Source organism: Hyperolius riggenbachi, chromosome 1 (genome assembly GCF_040937935.1).
Source record: "Hyperolius riggenbachi isolate aHypRig1 chromosome 1, aHypRig1.pri, whole genome shotgun sequence".
NCBI classification, from domain to species: Eukaryota; Metazoa; Chordata; class Amphibia; order Anura; family Hyperoliidae; genus Hyperolius; species Hyperolius riggenbachi.
Genome location: NC_090646.1, coordinates 545,979,209 through 545,993,567, shown reverse-complemented (window position 1 = coordinate 545,993,567; position 14,359 = coordinate 545,979,209). Strand labels below are relative to the sequence as shown.

General features: G+C 40.2%; 1 protein-coding gene across 5 annotated transcripts in view; it reads right to left on the bottom strand.

Moving 5' to 3' along the window:
- Positions 1–14,359, bottom strand: part of SEMA6A (semaphorin 6A) — a 321,282-nt gene that overhangs the window by 204,717 nt on the left and 102,206 nt on the right. For all 5 annotated transcript variants that reach the window (XM_068247141.1, XM_068247149.1, XM_068247126.1 and 2 more), the window contains exons 2-3: positions 8,295–8,431; positions 1,635–1,752 (exon numbers count right to left, since the gene is read on the bottom strand). In XM_068247141.1, the coding sequence (XP_068103242.1) occupies positions 1,635–1,752; positions 8,295–8,394 (218 nt within the window). In that variant the 5' untranslated portion in view covers positions 8,395–8,431. The remainder of the gene's footprint in view (positions 1–1,634; positions 1,753–8,294; positions 8,432–14,359) is intronic.

Here is a 14,359-nt window from a genome sequence, read left to right as displayed (position 1 = left end):
AACGTTCAAAATTTTAAGAAAAAGCCAAACGCAGCATAAAAGACGTGAAATGAACAGGAGCCTGGTGCTTTCATTATTATTGCAGATTTTACATTTCTTGAATAAAAAGAAAAATGAATGCATATGCATGATTGACGTGAACATTTTCACTGGTAAATAATCATCTATGAATTACATTCAAAGGCCCATAATTAGAACAAGCCCATATCCCCACATTTATTCCAGTCTGATAACACGAAGCGAGCAAATCTTATTGCCTCTATTGTCTGCTATGGTAATTACCTAAGCACTTTTAACTGGTACAGCATTCTGCATGAGAAGTGCTGAGAACAGAGAGATGAAATTGTACACTGCGATGATGAGAAGGATAACGTACCAGTAAAATGGGTCCAAGGCTCACAGTAATTAAAAGGAGACAGATTCTTCATCACAGACAGCGCAATGGCAGAGATGATCTCTGCACATTGCTCAGTTACACCTTGTAATGGAAAATACAGAGTTGACGAGCCATAGGCAGAAGTGCCCACGTCTTGGTGTCTCCTGTCTCTCATAGAAGAGCTCTGTGAGGAAGGAAAGGCTGTAGGGGGCCTATCGGAGCCTGACTATAGATGCCTAATATTACAAAGCACAATGATAGTTTTGTTCAGAACAGGAGTTTTCCTTTCTTGTAATAACAAGTCATTAGGAGTCATTTTCAGTGATTGACTGAAAATGTTTAAACTGTGCGAGGAGCAGGAAATTAAGTTCAGTCTTTAGCACATTAAGCCTTCACCAGGAGCACAGCGTCACTGTGCCAGATCCAAGTTCTATTTGACACCTTACTTTTCAGAGTTTGGCCTTTTAAGGACCTTTACTCAATGGCCACATTGTGATTTTTTTCCCCTTAGAACTAGAGAATTATTTGTCTGTCATTCAGCTGAGGAAATAATGAAGCTCAGGAAAGTCCTCACTACTACAATCCAATACAGTTACAAACTATTTACAAAATGGTTATTAGTTTAAGTGATTTATAAACTGGATTCAAGGTAATGGTTTTGTTTATGAGATGCATAAGGCACAAGAAGTTTTTACACAAAACACATAACTATCTAATCTACTGGAAGCAGATGGCCATACATCAGGCGATTTGGTGCAATGATGCAATGTGGCTGTCCCAACAAATAATTTAAAAACAAGACAAGGGTCAGCACATCCCTAGATTCAGTTCAAAGCAAACCTCAGTGTAACATATATATGGACAATCATTTCAGGACCGCCTGGGATAGATTCCTCATAGCACAAATAATGGCATAAGCAATAATCAGCATATAGGACACAGCATGACGAATACAGATTTTTTTCATTGAAATGGCTTTAGGAATGTGTTGATCCTTATCTTACGTATATTTTTTCACAAAAGCGTAGACTTCTTTTGAGATGATTAATATCACTGTAGCTCCCAACCTTCCCACCAGTCCCAGAACAGTGAGGCATTTATCTGGCATTGCCGCAAGTGAGGTCACTGCCTTGGAATGGGTATGCAGCTTGTGAGTCAGCAAGTGTAGGCTTCTGCATTGCTCACTCTATAGCCAATAAAAAGCATTTTCAGATATTTCTTTAATTAAAAAATGAAAATATGAGGTAAGGTCCCCCACCTAGCAGCAATATACAGTGTCCGGTTCATTATGATGATCTGCTGGATGTCCATTTTGTGCCTCTGTGTGTTGTTCCTTCCTGGTTTGTGCCCCACAAATACCGGATACTGCTTTGTATCTGTCAAGAAAAGAAAAACAAAAACAGAGTATTTAGGACAAAAATATCACACAATTTTCAGGTCTTAGGAAGTTTGTTCACACAGTCTTCCCTCCTTTTAGATGCACAGTCCATTATTCTGAGGGCTATAGTAGCATTAACAATGAAATGACACACAGTGGACATTGAAGAAGCTGAGACCTACTGAGAACAATGGTTTCTTCAGAAGATTATTGCTTTCAAGTACCTCAGTCCTCACACTGAGTTTCAGGAAATTTTTAAGAAGCTTAAAGGTTTCAGGGATCATCTTTCCCAACCCTCTTCCTCCCCCGTCTCCTTCAACAATCATTTAAGATTTATGGGTAGAAATTTGAAACTGATCGTTTGATAAATTGCTCGCAATGCCATTTTCCATTATGAGAAATGAACACATCCCCGAGGATTTCCTTCAACAGAATATGTTCTCTTAGAGATAAAATATAAACCTTAATAAATAAACAGTTGGTAAGAATATAAAAATAATCAAGAGAAGAGGAGAAATTCCAAACATTGTATATTTTTCGCTTTAACACAAACTGTGCTGTTATTTGAACAACGATGGTAATTATGCGTTTGTCAGTGGCGTGGCTGTGAAGTCCCCCGCAGTAGGGTGTTTGTGTTACATCTGCCCAGTTGCCATTGAAAACGTGTTCAGCCTTTCTTTTTGGACCATTTTATTAAAATGTATTAACAGTCACAAAATTGGGGTTTAAAATCTGTTTTGTATCAGAATTCTTAGATAAACTTCAAAGTGGCTTATGGGCATCTTCTATTCAACACTTAGGGCTGATTCACCCTGCAAGAGCTTTTTTTAGCACTAGTGATCTGAAAAGCTCTTGCTAATACAATGCTATGGGTGATTGTTATTAAATCACATTGCTCAAGTAAGAACACACACTTCGCATTCAATGAGCAAGAGCTTTTAAAATCACACTTAGAAAAAGATTTGCAGTGTGAAGCCCTCATAATACATCTTTAAAGAGTCAAGTACAGATAAGAGCAACACACATCCCCTTTTCCTGTATTAAAGAGTAACTGTCGGGCATAAAATCAATTCTTTATTTTTATCTGGTAAACAAGTAATTAGGATGTTAATCAGGCAATCCAAAAGATAAAATCACTATTACTTTTCTTGTTGATAAATTATTCCCCAGTTGATAGGACTTATTTGGTACACAGAAAATTTGGTACACAAAAGAGAAGTTGCAGGGCATGCTGGGTTGTCTTTTTTTGCTTCCCTACTTCCCCTCAGACTTAACTAATGCAGCCCGATTGGCTAAAGCCTCTTTCCCTCCTGTTTTCCCCTCCCACACCTCGGTTCCTCTCTGATTGGCCAAAATTTCTCATGCTGAAACAATACACTTTCTATAGTGAAGGGTGGGCAAATCAGGCAGAGGAGACTAACGGACGACCTGTCGCCGCAACACACGTGTGCCACGTGGTTGCGGCGACAGTTGTAGCCCGTGTGTATGAGGCTTTAGACATAAGAATGTTTTCTTCTTGACAGCTGCTAGTGTTCCCGAAGCTGGTGTCAAACTCTATAAACATGCTTGCCAAAATACTCATTTGTACCACATCAAAGAAGGAGTATTTACATTGCACATGTTCAATAGTCCAGAAAATGCTGTTTTAGCTGGTGGCGATGTCAATGTTGGTCCTAAACAGACCAATACCTTTCCCCCTAATTAGTTCAAATCAAGCATCAGTCCCTTTAGAATATGTTCATATCAAGCAGGAAATTTCTTTCAGGAAGAGATCTCCAGTTCAGCTGAAGCTAAATTCTAATAAACCCGATTTCCTTCAGTCTATTCACAAACATGTGGCCCTTAGGAGGACCAAGGAACCCCCACTGATCAGCTGAATAAAAAATAAACTTTAATATGGTGCAGTTCTTTTAAATTATGAAATGTGTAGGTCAGACACGGGAAAACGAGGTTCTTTAGATGGGGTAAAAAGAGGCTTTTATGTTCTCTAACACAGAGGGTTATTTAGCAGGCATCTTTTCTCTGTTATAGGACTACTCTATTTCAGTTTTGCGAGCTGCCAGGAAGCTTAATGTCATGACAGCTTCTTCTATATTTCTCCTGTGGTGAGAATATGTCCACAAGTATTCCCAATCCCACCCATCTGTTGCAGCCAATAAAAGTCAAACTGATGATGTCATGCTCCCCAATGCATTCTTCATAATGCAGAACAAACAAATAATTAAGACTCCAGCTGCAAGGCAACAGCATTATGGTTTTGTGGAAGGGGATGGAGGAAAAGTCTGCAAGAAAAGATCACCATTGCTATTCTGCTATAGATGTTAGAAAAGGATAGGGGATTTCAAACACTGGCATCAATCAAGTACCTTTTGGAGTAGCCCAATTAAATAAAGGACCAAAATTATGCATCATATTTAAATTTGCTTCTAATATTTATTAATGCAAAACAGAAGCAGCAATATAATTACTAGGGATGATCAGAGAGACGCAAATCTCTCCTTGCATTCAAATTTCATATACAGTATCTTTCAGAATATAAGAAGCACTATTTGTTCCCTGAAAAAGGGGGGGGGGGGGGGGGGAGGGGGAGGGAAAGGGAGAGTGGGCGAGTCTTCTACTCAGACTACACAGTGCAGAGTGAGCAGGGAAGCACTTGCCGATCCTGCTGCCATACTCCTGGACATACTCCAGGAACATAGCAGAAGGATCAGGAGAGATCTTCCACTGTTAGTGTAGCTGGTGGTAATCAGGTGTTCGTGTAGCTTAGCTGATGGGACAGCAGGGGTTATTTTAGTGTTGTGTAACTGGGGGGGGGGGGGCCATTAGGGGTTAGTGTAGTGTAGCTGGTGGGAGCAGCAGGGGGTAGTGTAGCTGGGCAGTGTAGCTTAGATAGAGACAGTATGGAGGAGTGTAAGGTTGATTGGATGCGCCTGCGCCATAAACGCACCAAGTTTAGTATTTTTTCCCCTGAGTTTTGTCCTCTAATACTAGGTGCATTTTATGTACAGTAGAGAGTAGATTCCGCACAATGTCAGTAGGAACAAACTTGCTTTATTCAATCACGTACATGACAAGCTAAAAATCCATCACCACATGCTGACATGTTTCGGACGTTACACGCCCTTAATCATAGCATTTTATGTGTCATGTGTCCCGCAAAATATGGTAAATGTTATGCAGCTTGAACTTGTACCAATAAAAATGGACAAGAAGTTATTCAAAATGGTCCAATTTGAAGCTGCATTACATTTACATGAAATTTGAATGCAGGAGAAATGTGAATTTAATTGTTAATCCTTAATTACCAAGTGGTAGAGAGAGAGAAGCAATTGATGGAATATCTGATCATTCCAAACATACAATCGTGTAAGAATTCCTCTGCACATGACTGGATGTTTGAAGTAAACAGAGTAAAAATGTACCGGATTTTAAGGCACTACTACTTTAGCAAATCGCACCCAGTGCATCTAAACCCATGTAAAGTCCATACAACAAGCAGAAGTACTTTCTCTAGAACGTTATATACTTTTCCTGGTCTCCTTCGCAATAAAAAAAAAAATGCTAGAAGTAATGTTGAAAGGAGGCCTTAAATAGTGTTGGGAATAACCTCACTTCATATGCATACAAATGAAAAAGGTTTTATATAATGGACCAGCTTGCAAGCTAAAATTAACTTTAATATGTTATTGAGCCTGGGTTTATGCATTTTTTAATTTTGCCTCTAATTTCATAAGCATGTGGTATGCGCCTGTTAATCCTCCCTGTCTCCGTGATTTAAATACATGTAATTGAATTTGTGATTATTAAATATCACAATTATGGTTTAGCGCTGGCGAGAACGTAGGCTTTCACTAGCAGACAGATCTCTGTGGTTTTTGTGATGTAGCCTACTGCTCCATATTAGACTTGTATATCCTTGCAGTATTAGAATGCAATGCTGGCTCATGGTTAAGTTGATAACGCTAATAAAGATGAACTAAGCAAACGGCAAGGTCCATGTTCATCACACGAGTCTCCAGATCTTAGCAGCAGCAAGGAACCACGCCATGCAAAGCTGGGATAAGCTACAGGAAGACACACTTTTCAGAAAAGTCAAGTCTATTCTGCAGGTAGATAAGGCGGAAAAGTAGGGGACTGGCCATGTACTTAAGAACCTACAGCTTTTAAGAAGGTTAGCAGAGGGGATTAGTAGGAGATGCACAGATTATCCCCTGTGCAGACAAAAGGACTCTGACTGCAGTCAGCAATTTAAAAAATATTTTCTGATTATTATTACTTTCAAATTTATTAAGAGATTTTGTTTCAATCTGCTGCAATTCCTTCTTATGTAATGTTAAGTCATATCTAACAAAATATGTGTGTGTAATTATATATTCACACACACCTATAGAACTCCTCTGACACCACAACACATCAGTCACTCTCGAAATTTTGAAATCTTTAACCACTAAAGGTTTTTTTCCCCTTTATGACCAGAGCAATTTTCAGCTTTCAGTGCTCCTCCCTTTCTTTTGCCAACAACAATAACTACTTATGACAAAATGAACTATATAGCTTTTTTTTTGTTTTTTTTGTTTGCCACCAATTAGGCTTTGTTTGGGTGGTACATTATGCTAAGAATTGTTTTATTCTAATTGCATTTTAAAAGGAATAATAAGAACAAAAAGATGGAAAAAAATGCTCAGGTTTCAGCTATTATCATTTTAAATTTAAACGTTCTACTGTGAATAAAACCCACACATTTTATTTGCCCATTTGTCCCAGTCATTGCAATGTTTAAAATGTTTCCCTAGCACAATCTATGGTGACTATATTTTATTTGGAAATAAAGGTGTATTTTTTCAGTTTTGTCTTCATCACGAACTGCAAGCCCACATATGCAAAAACAGTAATATACCCTCAAGACATACATATTAAAGAAGTTCAGTCCCTAAGGTAACCATTTATGTATTTTTTTTTTTTAAATATGCAAATGTTTTATTTGGGTAACTAGGGGAGGGTGGGGAGGAAAAGGGTCAATTAAAAAAAATGTAGGTGTAATTTGACTTTTTGGCAACAAGATGTCCTCACAGTTTTTCTCCTGTGCCTACTGTTAGGCCTCTTTCACACCAAGACGTTGCGTTTTAGGGGACGTTAAGGTCACATAACGTGCCCCTAACGCAACGCATGGTGGTGTTGAAGTTGAACGTCAGATTGAGCCGCGTTATGCAGCCCTTGGTGCGCGGTTTTCGTTCTATCTATACTGATAGAACAGCAGCTCCAGGATAGTGATAGTGATGGGAAGTCAGGATCTTTTCCAAGGATTCGGATGATTCGAATCGGATCATTGAAAAGATCTGGATCTTTGAACCGAATCATTTGAATCATTTTGCTAGGGAAGCAGACTGGGGGTAAAATGACTAGCAGGACAGGAATTTCCCTGCACTGTACATTCTGTATGCTCTTGTTTCTTCCAGACATCCACTGTGAACCGAATCGGTCATTGTGATGATCCGGATGATTCGACTCACAAAAAAGATCCGGATCAAATGAAAGATTCATTCATGATCCGGACAACACTATGAGTCCAGGTTACGTCACCACAGTGCAGTGAATATTAATTAGCCATGTGGCTAGTCACTCAGCATGTGCAAGCAGTCTAACGCAGCTAAAGCCCAGTATAACGCACAGCATGCTGCACCTTCATTCAACGTGTAGTGTTACACTGTAACACAACGTGTGCACTGTGAACAGCCCATTGATTTTTCATTACTGTGAGTTGGGCTGCGTTACAGGCTGCTCTAACGCGCGCCTGTAACGTCCCACTGTGAAAGCAGCCTTAGGAAGTAACGTGTACATGTTTTACTTAGTTTGTTACAATGCCCACTGGCATCTCATTGACACAGAGACTTGGATCAATGTATGGGAACTGCATTCCAATTCACTGATCTCACTGCTAACGGGTTGCAGTGAGAACGCACAAGGGAATGCTTGCAGCGCCAAAATGAAGTCCTGCAGGGGTAGATACTGCAAAATTCTCCGACAAGCATAGGCTCTAACTTAGGCCATTCCACCTTTGACCTCTAGCCAAGTTGTACTCCTTACTAAATAACCTAAAAACACACTTCCTAGAGGTATGAATATTGTATAATATCCCACCTCTTGCTCCCCCACCCCATTCCTTTAGATTGCAAACGCGCAAGACCAGGGATCTATCACCCTTTTGTGTCTTGGAATTTGCTATCTGGAAACACTTTCAGACTATAGCATTTATTTTACCATCATTCAGACAGTTTCTGTGAAACAGAAAACATTCAGTCCACCCTGGCCCACAGAACACACACAGATAAGGAAGGTTAAGCTTCATTTCCATGAAGGAATGCCATCAGTTTGACAAGTTCCAACCCACTGCATTCAGTTCAACACTCAAGAGAGCTTCACGGTTAACATGGTATTGTCATTGCAAACTAGTGACATCCTTTTGGGCCAATAGGTAAGAGTCAATTTGTTTTCACTGTTCATGGATGAATGGTTTTGCATGCAGTGAAATGTTTTACTTACAGTTGCCATGCGAAATACTGATTGGCTCAGAATCTTCTGGGAATCCAGCCCCAACGAATTGCAGTATTGTGAAATATAGCAGCAAAGCTTCTGACCTCATAGTAGTTTAGCTCGAAGACTTTACTTTTCACTTCACCCTGAAAAACAGAACGTGTACAAAAAATCTTGTTAAAAGAAAAAAAAATTAGTCAGATCAAGCAAATTTATTAATATATATAAAATTAGGTAACACTGTAGGAGGAAAAAGGAACAGAACACAGGAGCAGATCAATGCACTTTTATATAAAGATACAAATTGCACTAATTCCGTATTCTCTTTGAATGGCTGATTGCCACAGAAAGTACATCAAACATGAACATCTTCAAGCTAGATGTGCATATTAATGGTCAAGCAACTTACAATAAAAAAATAAATAAAAAAATTGTATAAAAAAAAAAAATTGTATTAACACTTTCATTTACCACCATAATTTTATTTTCACAAGGTCCATCCCACCATAATAAAGCTGTAGGGAACTCTGGTGATGTGGCCATTCAAGGTATGTTCCCCTTCTAACCTCGACAGGCAGAAACTGTTCCATGGCGCAAAAAGTAATCATCACTCTTCCCCTCTCCACACAAACCGTACACATCGCTCGCTCTCTGTAACGCTTGAGTCCAGAACTGCCACCCTAGTGACCGGGTCTCAATCGCTACAGGCAATTGTCATCAAGATTTTAAAAGTAATCTCTTTCAGACAAATATTTATGTGTACATGTATGATCTAATTATATTATGTATGGCCATCTTCAAAGGAACCCAAGGTAAGAGACATATGGAGGCTGCCATATTTATTTCCTTTTAAAGGGACTCCGAGCGCCTCTCTTTGGCATGCCTTTAAGACTCCGACCAGTACTGCAAAGTACTTAAAGATGCATACCTTTCTGTAGCTTGCGCACTCCTCTTTCATTTGATGCCTGAATCTCCGTTCTACACCAAATACTTTTAGTTCAATTTCAATTTAAAAATTGCTGCTGCTATCTTGGCCATGTTATAACTTCCGGGTCAACCCTGTCTTCTCTGTTAGAGAAGTGCATCACTGAATTAAGCAGGAGGAAGTTACACGCATGGCCATTACAAGAAGCTCCTCCAGAGGGGTCATAGCATGACTTTGTTGGAAGTCGTCTGTCTTAAAGGCATGCCCATGAGAGGTGCTCGGAGACCCTTTAAACAATACCAGTTGCCTGGCTATCCTGTTGATCTTTCTGATCAATAGTGTCTGAATCACACACCTGAAACAAGTATGCAGCTAATATTGTCAGAGACCTCTCATCTGCATGCTTTCTCAGAGTCTATGGCTAAAACTATTCATGCCCGTAGCCACTGTGCGATTTTTCGAGCGATCGTTTTCACGATCTAGCTATGTGGGTACAAGCATGCAATTACGTGGACGATAAGCATTGTGTGACAATGACCATCAGGGCGGATCGGATCTATCCGACGACTCCCATGCAAAGTACCGCAATGGCTTGTACTCTCGTTCATGCCCGTTGTGTATACCTGCAGCCAAGGAGATAATGATCGAGGAGAGCTTGTGGTCGTGGGATGTCACTGGGATCCATCTTCCTGGGTCACAAGGTGAGTATTCAGCTTTAGAAGCTTAGGATCAGCAGGACAGCCAGACAACTTGAATTGTTTAAAAGGAAATAAATAGGTCAAGCCTCCACATGTCTATGGTCCGAATGTTTTCTTTATAGGGAACCCAAGGTCAGAGGAATAGATCTTGAAAGGGAAAGGGGGGGGGGGGGGGCATAATATGCAGAGATGCCCAATGATTCTGGCTTTTCTTTTCAATCAATTCTTTAATTGGCCCAATTTAATTTTCATGGAATTTGTATACAGCCGGAATTATGCGCATCTCATTGACCATCTCCTTGATGGATCAGGATTCAGGAATGGATGGTTTAATGTAACTCTAATCTGCCTAGGATCATGTGACCTTTATTTCAAATTCATCTTAAGGTAACTCTAGGAAAATCACACATTTCATTGCTTAAACTATTGATGCGGGATTATTATCAATCTACATGTGCGTCTGGATTGCTGCCTGAGGCTCATCATTAAATCTGTCTTAAAATAATATCCGAGCTCAGGTGGGATTAGCAGCTGACAATTTGTATGCTTGAACCGAGTAAAGCACACAAAACTTCAGAAGATGAATGCTTTTATTCTCATTTAGTAACGTGTGATGCTGCCAGTCAGATTATCTCTCAGAATAAAGCCGTGTCTGAGCCTGCGGTGATTCACTCAGCATTTGCTGTACAAAACAGTGTGCTGCACATTAATAAACCTCTAAACTGCCATTTACAGTTAATGTGTCATAAATGTGCCGGCCTGACCTTTCCAGGAGTGTTCTGTGTATGAGGCACCAAAATGGCAATATGGCATCCGAGCTCCATCGCTGCGGCTTGCAGATCGCTCCCTACTGCTGACACTGGCTGCTCAATTAGCAGAAGTAATAAAGCTCATCATAATAAAAGGAAAGCACCGGCACATCTGTGACAGATCCCAGTTCAGAGAATACCACAATTTAGGGTAACCGCACTTTTGTTTACAATAGAGAACAACCCAACCATCAAAAGTTTTGTTTTGGGCATAAGCACATGTATAATCCAACCATCAAAGCATACAGCAGAGGCAATGGCACTGTGGCAGGGGAATGCTGCATTCATAATGAATAATAACAGGGAATCAGCTGGGGAAAAAAAAATCTATTTGTCTGACGGTCATGATAATCATCTTATATGCTAAACTCACCAGAGCTGGGTAGCATGTAGTTTTAATGGCTTTATGAAAAAATAAAACCACCAGTGCCATTAACGGAAATGAATATGGCAGGAGCCAATTCTGGTTTCTTTTTGTAAGGATCTCTGCCTTCTTGTGTGGATCCTCAACATATGAGACACTGAATCAGTTCTCTGACTACTTACCACAGCATGATTTTTGTAGCAGTGTAAGGGTGCATACACACATCATTCTGATAGACCAATGATTGGCCAATTTTACTGTTTCACAAAACAGATTGTGCAGGTTGTGAGATTGTGCAGGTAAGTTCCCACACTACATGGAAGTGGCACAATTGGCTAGTCAAAATTGGATGAGTGTCCTCGCCCTACAAGCTTTGCTTCAACCCTCCCAGATTCAGTAAAGCCTGGGGTCCACTAAGAACGCTTTTAGCAGCATTTTGGAATCCCTTAAGAATCCAAAAGCATTAGCTTAATCAAGATCAATGGAATTGATTCCACAGTAGCGACTACGATTCCCAAAATAATCACGGTGCCTGCAGCATGTTTGGAGAGTTTGCGCTTCCAAAGGATCACTGCGAAATCACTTTTCAATCGCTGTCCAAAGCAATTTTGTGGTGGTTTTACAACACAAAACCACTTGTACCCGTAAACCCTTGCGCTAATGGAAATCACCATTAAAAAAAACAAAACAACTCTGCAGAAATCACTCTGGAAAACACTGAAAAATCTCAAGCACTTAATTGCGATTTCTAGTGGGCCAAAGCACTAAAGGTAAGTAGTCACAAAACCTCATTAGTTTAGGACTATCAAAAATAGTAGGCAAGGCTTGCAGGCTACAGTTTATGCATGGAGTTGGGGGCACTGCCAGGCTAGCATTTGAGCATGGGTTGGGGGCAATGCTGGGCTACAGTTTATGCATGGGTGTCATCACATATGTATGCCTAAGCCGGTGTATAAGAACAATGCCAAGGGAAGGTATAACCATATGAAACAAACAACTGGCAGTGGCCCTGGAAAACAAAGAAACAAAGAAGCTATAGTCTGTCTTCCATTTTCATTCAAGAAACATTTCCTTCATAAACACAAAGACATTTCATTATTTCACTGCTGTTTGCACCCCAGCATACAGATGAATGAGAAATATTTACATTTGAGTGCAAATAGTAGGGTTTATTATTCTAGCAGGGGCAAGTTTGGGCAAAAGGACGACAAACCAGGATTTTTATTACACGTACTGAGATTATGGCATGAAGCTAGGTGTTATATGACATCACATATGATTATTATGGCTTTTGACGCCTTATCAGTTAATATGGTTGTCACCAAGGAAGCAGGCTCTATCAGATTCCATATATCATTCCTTGAAGGGCCTCAGAGAGGATACATGTAATTAAATGTGTGTTTTCATAACACTATGAGCTGTTTGAGCTGTTTTCATGGCACACTGTATTTATAACTGTAAGCAGGGAAAAAAGTGAATGGAGTGGAATGTTTGCACGCTGGGGTGCAGTTATTTCAGATTTCTGTTTGAAGTAAGCAAATTGTTTAATGTAATGTCTCTATTTAAGTGCCACTTTAGGCTAAACAGCCAATATAGCCTTTCCCTGAGGGTGTCACTTCCTTCTTTATGTCAACAAGTTTATGCTGTCAACAAGTTATGAACGCACATATTGTGGAACAGATAGATGCACTGAAAGCCGCATACAGAGATCTTTCACGTTCTAACACCTAAACAGCCTACATCTGCTTGTGTTCTTGTCTGAGGCTGTTGTCAGAACAGAATACATCGCAATGTTTTTTTCCTGCTTGTTTTCCCTTAGGATTATGAGACTTCATTATCATGGGCCAGCCTTTACACAAACGGTTTTAAGCCTCTTGCTGAGAGAAATGGAGGTTGAGAAGTCTGACCAAGCTTGGTGGAATTAGCACATTTTTGAGAGGATCTGCCTACTTAGCTACCAAGCTTGGTGGAATCGCATCAATGCTTAGCGCTGCCTACACTCCTTCCAAACTTGGTGGAATTACCACAATGCTAGGTGCTGCCTACACTAATATCAAGCTTGGTGGAATGACCACAATGCTGAGCACTGCCTACGATTCCCATCACGCTTGGTGTAAACGCAACAATGCTGAGTGCGGCCTACATTTCTTCATTCTAAAGCAAAAACATAGCATGAAAACACTATACAACAACAGATAGCGGGTGCAACACTATACAACAAATAGAGGGTACAAATTTCAATTTAGCATTCATAAAACATACTGTACTTTTATGAATAAACCCAGTTTCCTCCAATAAACAAAAGATAATTTGATCAGTCAGGTAACTACTGAAAGCTACACTATGTTAGTAATGTTTGCCAACTGAATGAGCCGCTCATTCTGATGTTATAATGCCAGCTTCCCCTATTTACCACAGCCATTTTCTCTTGAACCATAATGTCAAAGACCTTGATTTGAGTTCTACCACCATAATATAGATGTCTCTGTTTAGAACTAAGGAGAGAGCCTCACTGGCAATGCAGTGCATTGCAATACTGCTTCGTCAGTGTGGTCTGAAGCCTGAAGTAACAACTATTTGTGTGTATTCCCCAATATGGGATCCAGCAGACAACCTTCTCCAGGAAAGTGCTGAAAAATCAGTCTCAGCAACGACAGAAAGCCACATAAGGCCTCTTGCACACTGCACGCGATTCCGATTCAGATTCCGCTTTTTAACCAGTTTTTATATCCGATTCAGATTCCGATTTGCAGTTTGCTCCCTGCACACTGCAAATCGGAATCTGAATCGGATGTAAAAACTGATTAAAAAGCGGAATCGGAAATGCATGCAGTGTGCAAGAGGCCTAAGAGTTCATGCACATCAGCAGTCAACGCCATATGGCTTAAGTCCAAACATTTACAGGGCCTACAGTTATTGGTTACACTGTTCTAGCCTTGGGAAACTAGGCAACCACATACAGAAATCAAACATGGAGAAGTTTTTTTTTTCTCCCAACAAAGTCACCCACCAGCAAGTATTAAAGGACAACTAAGATGAAAAAAATGTAAAAACATATGTACACAGACATAAGATATACCTGTACATAGATGCCGACTGGCAGGCCCAGATTTACATCACATGAGCCTATAGGCACAGATGGTCTGGCACCCTAGACTGCGCCCTTCATGAACCTACAAACCACCACCAAACCACACCGCAAGTGTGCTGGCTGACCTAGCTGTCACTTCTCTCCCTTACTAGTCATAGGTAGCTACAAGTGCCCCTTAGCATTAGGT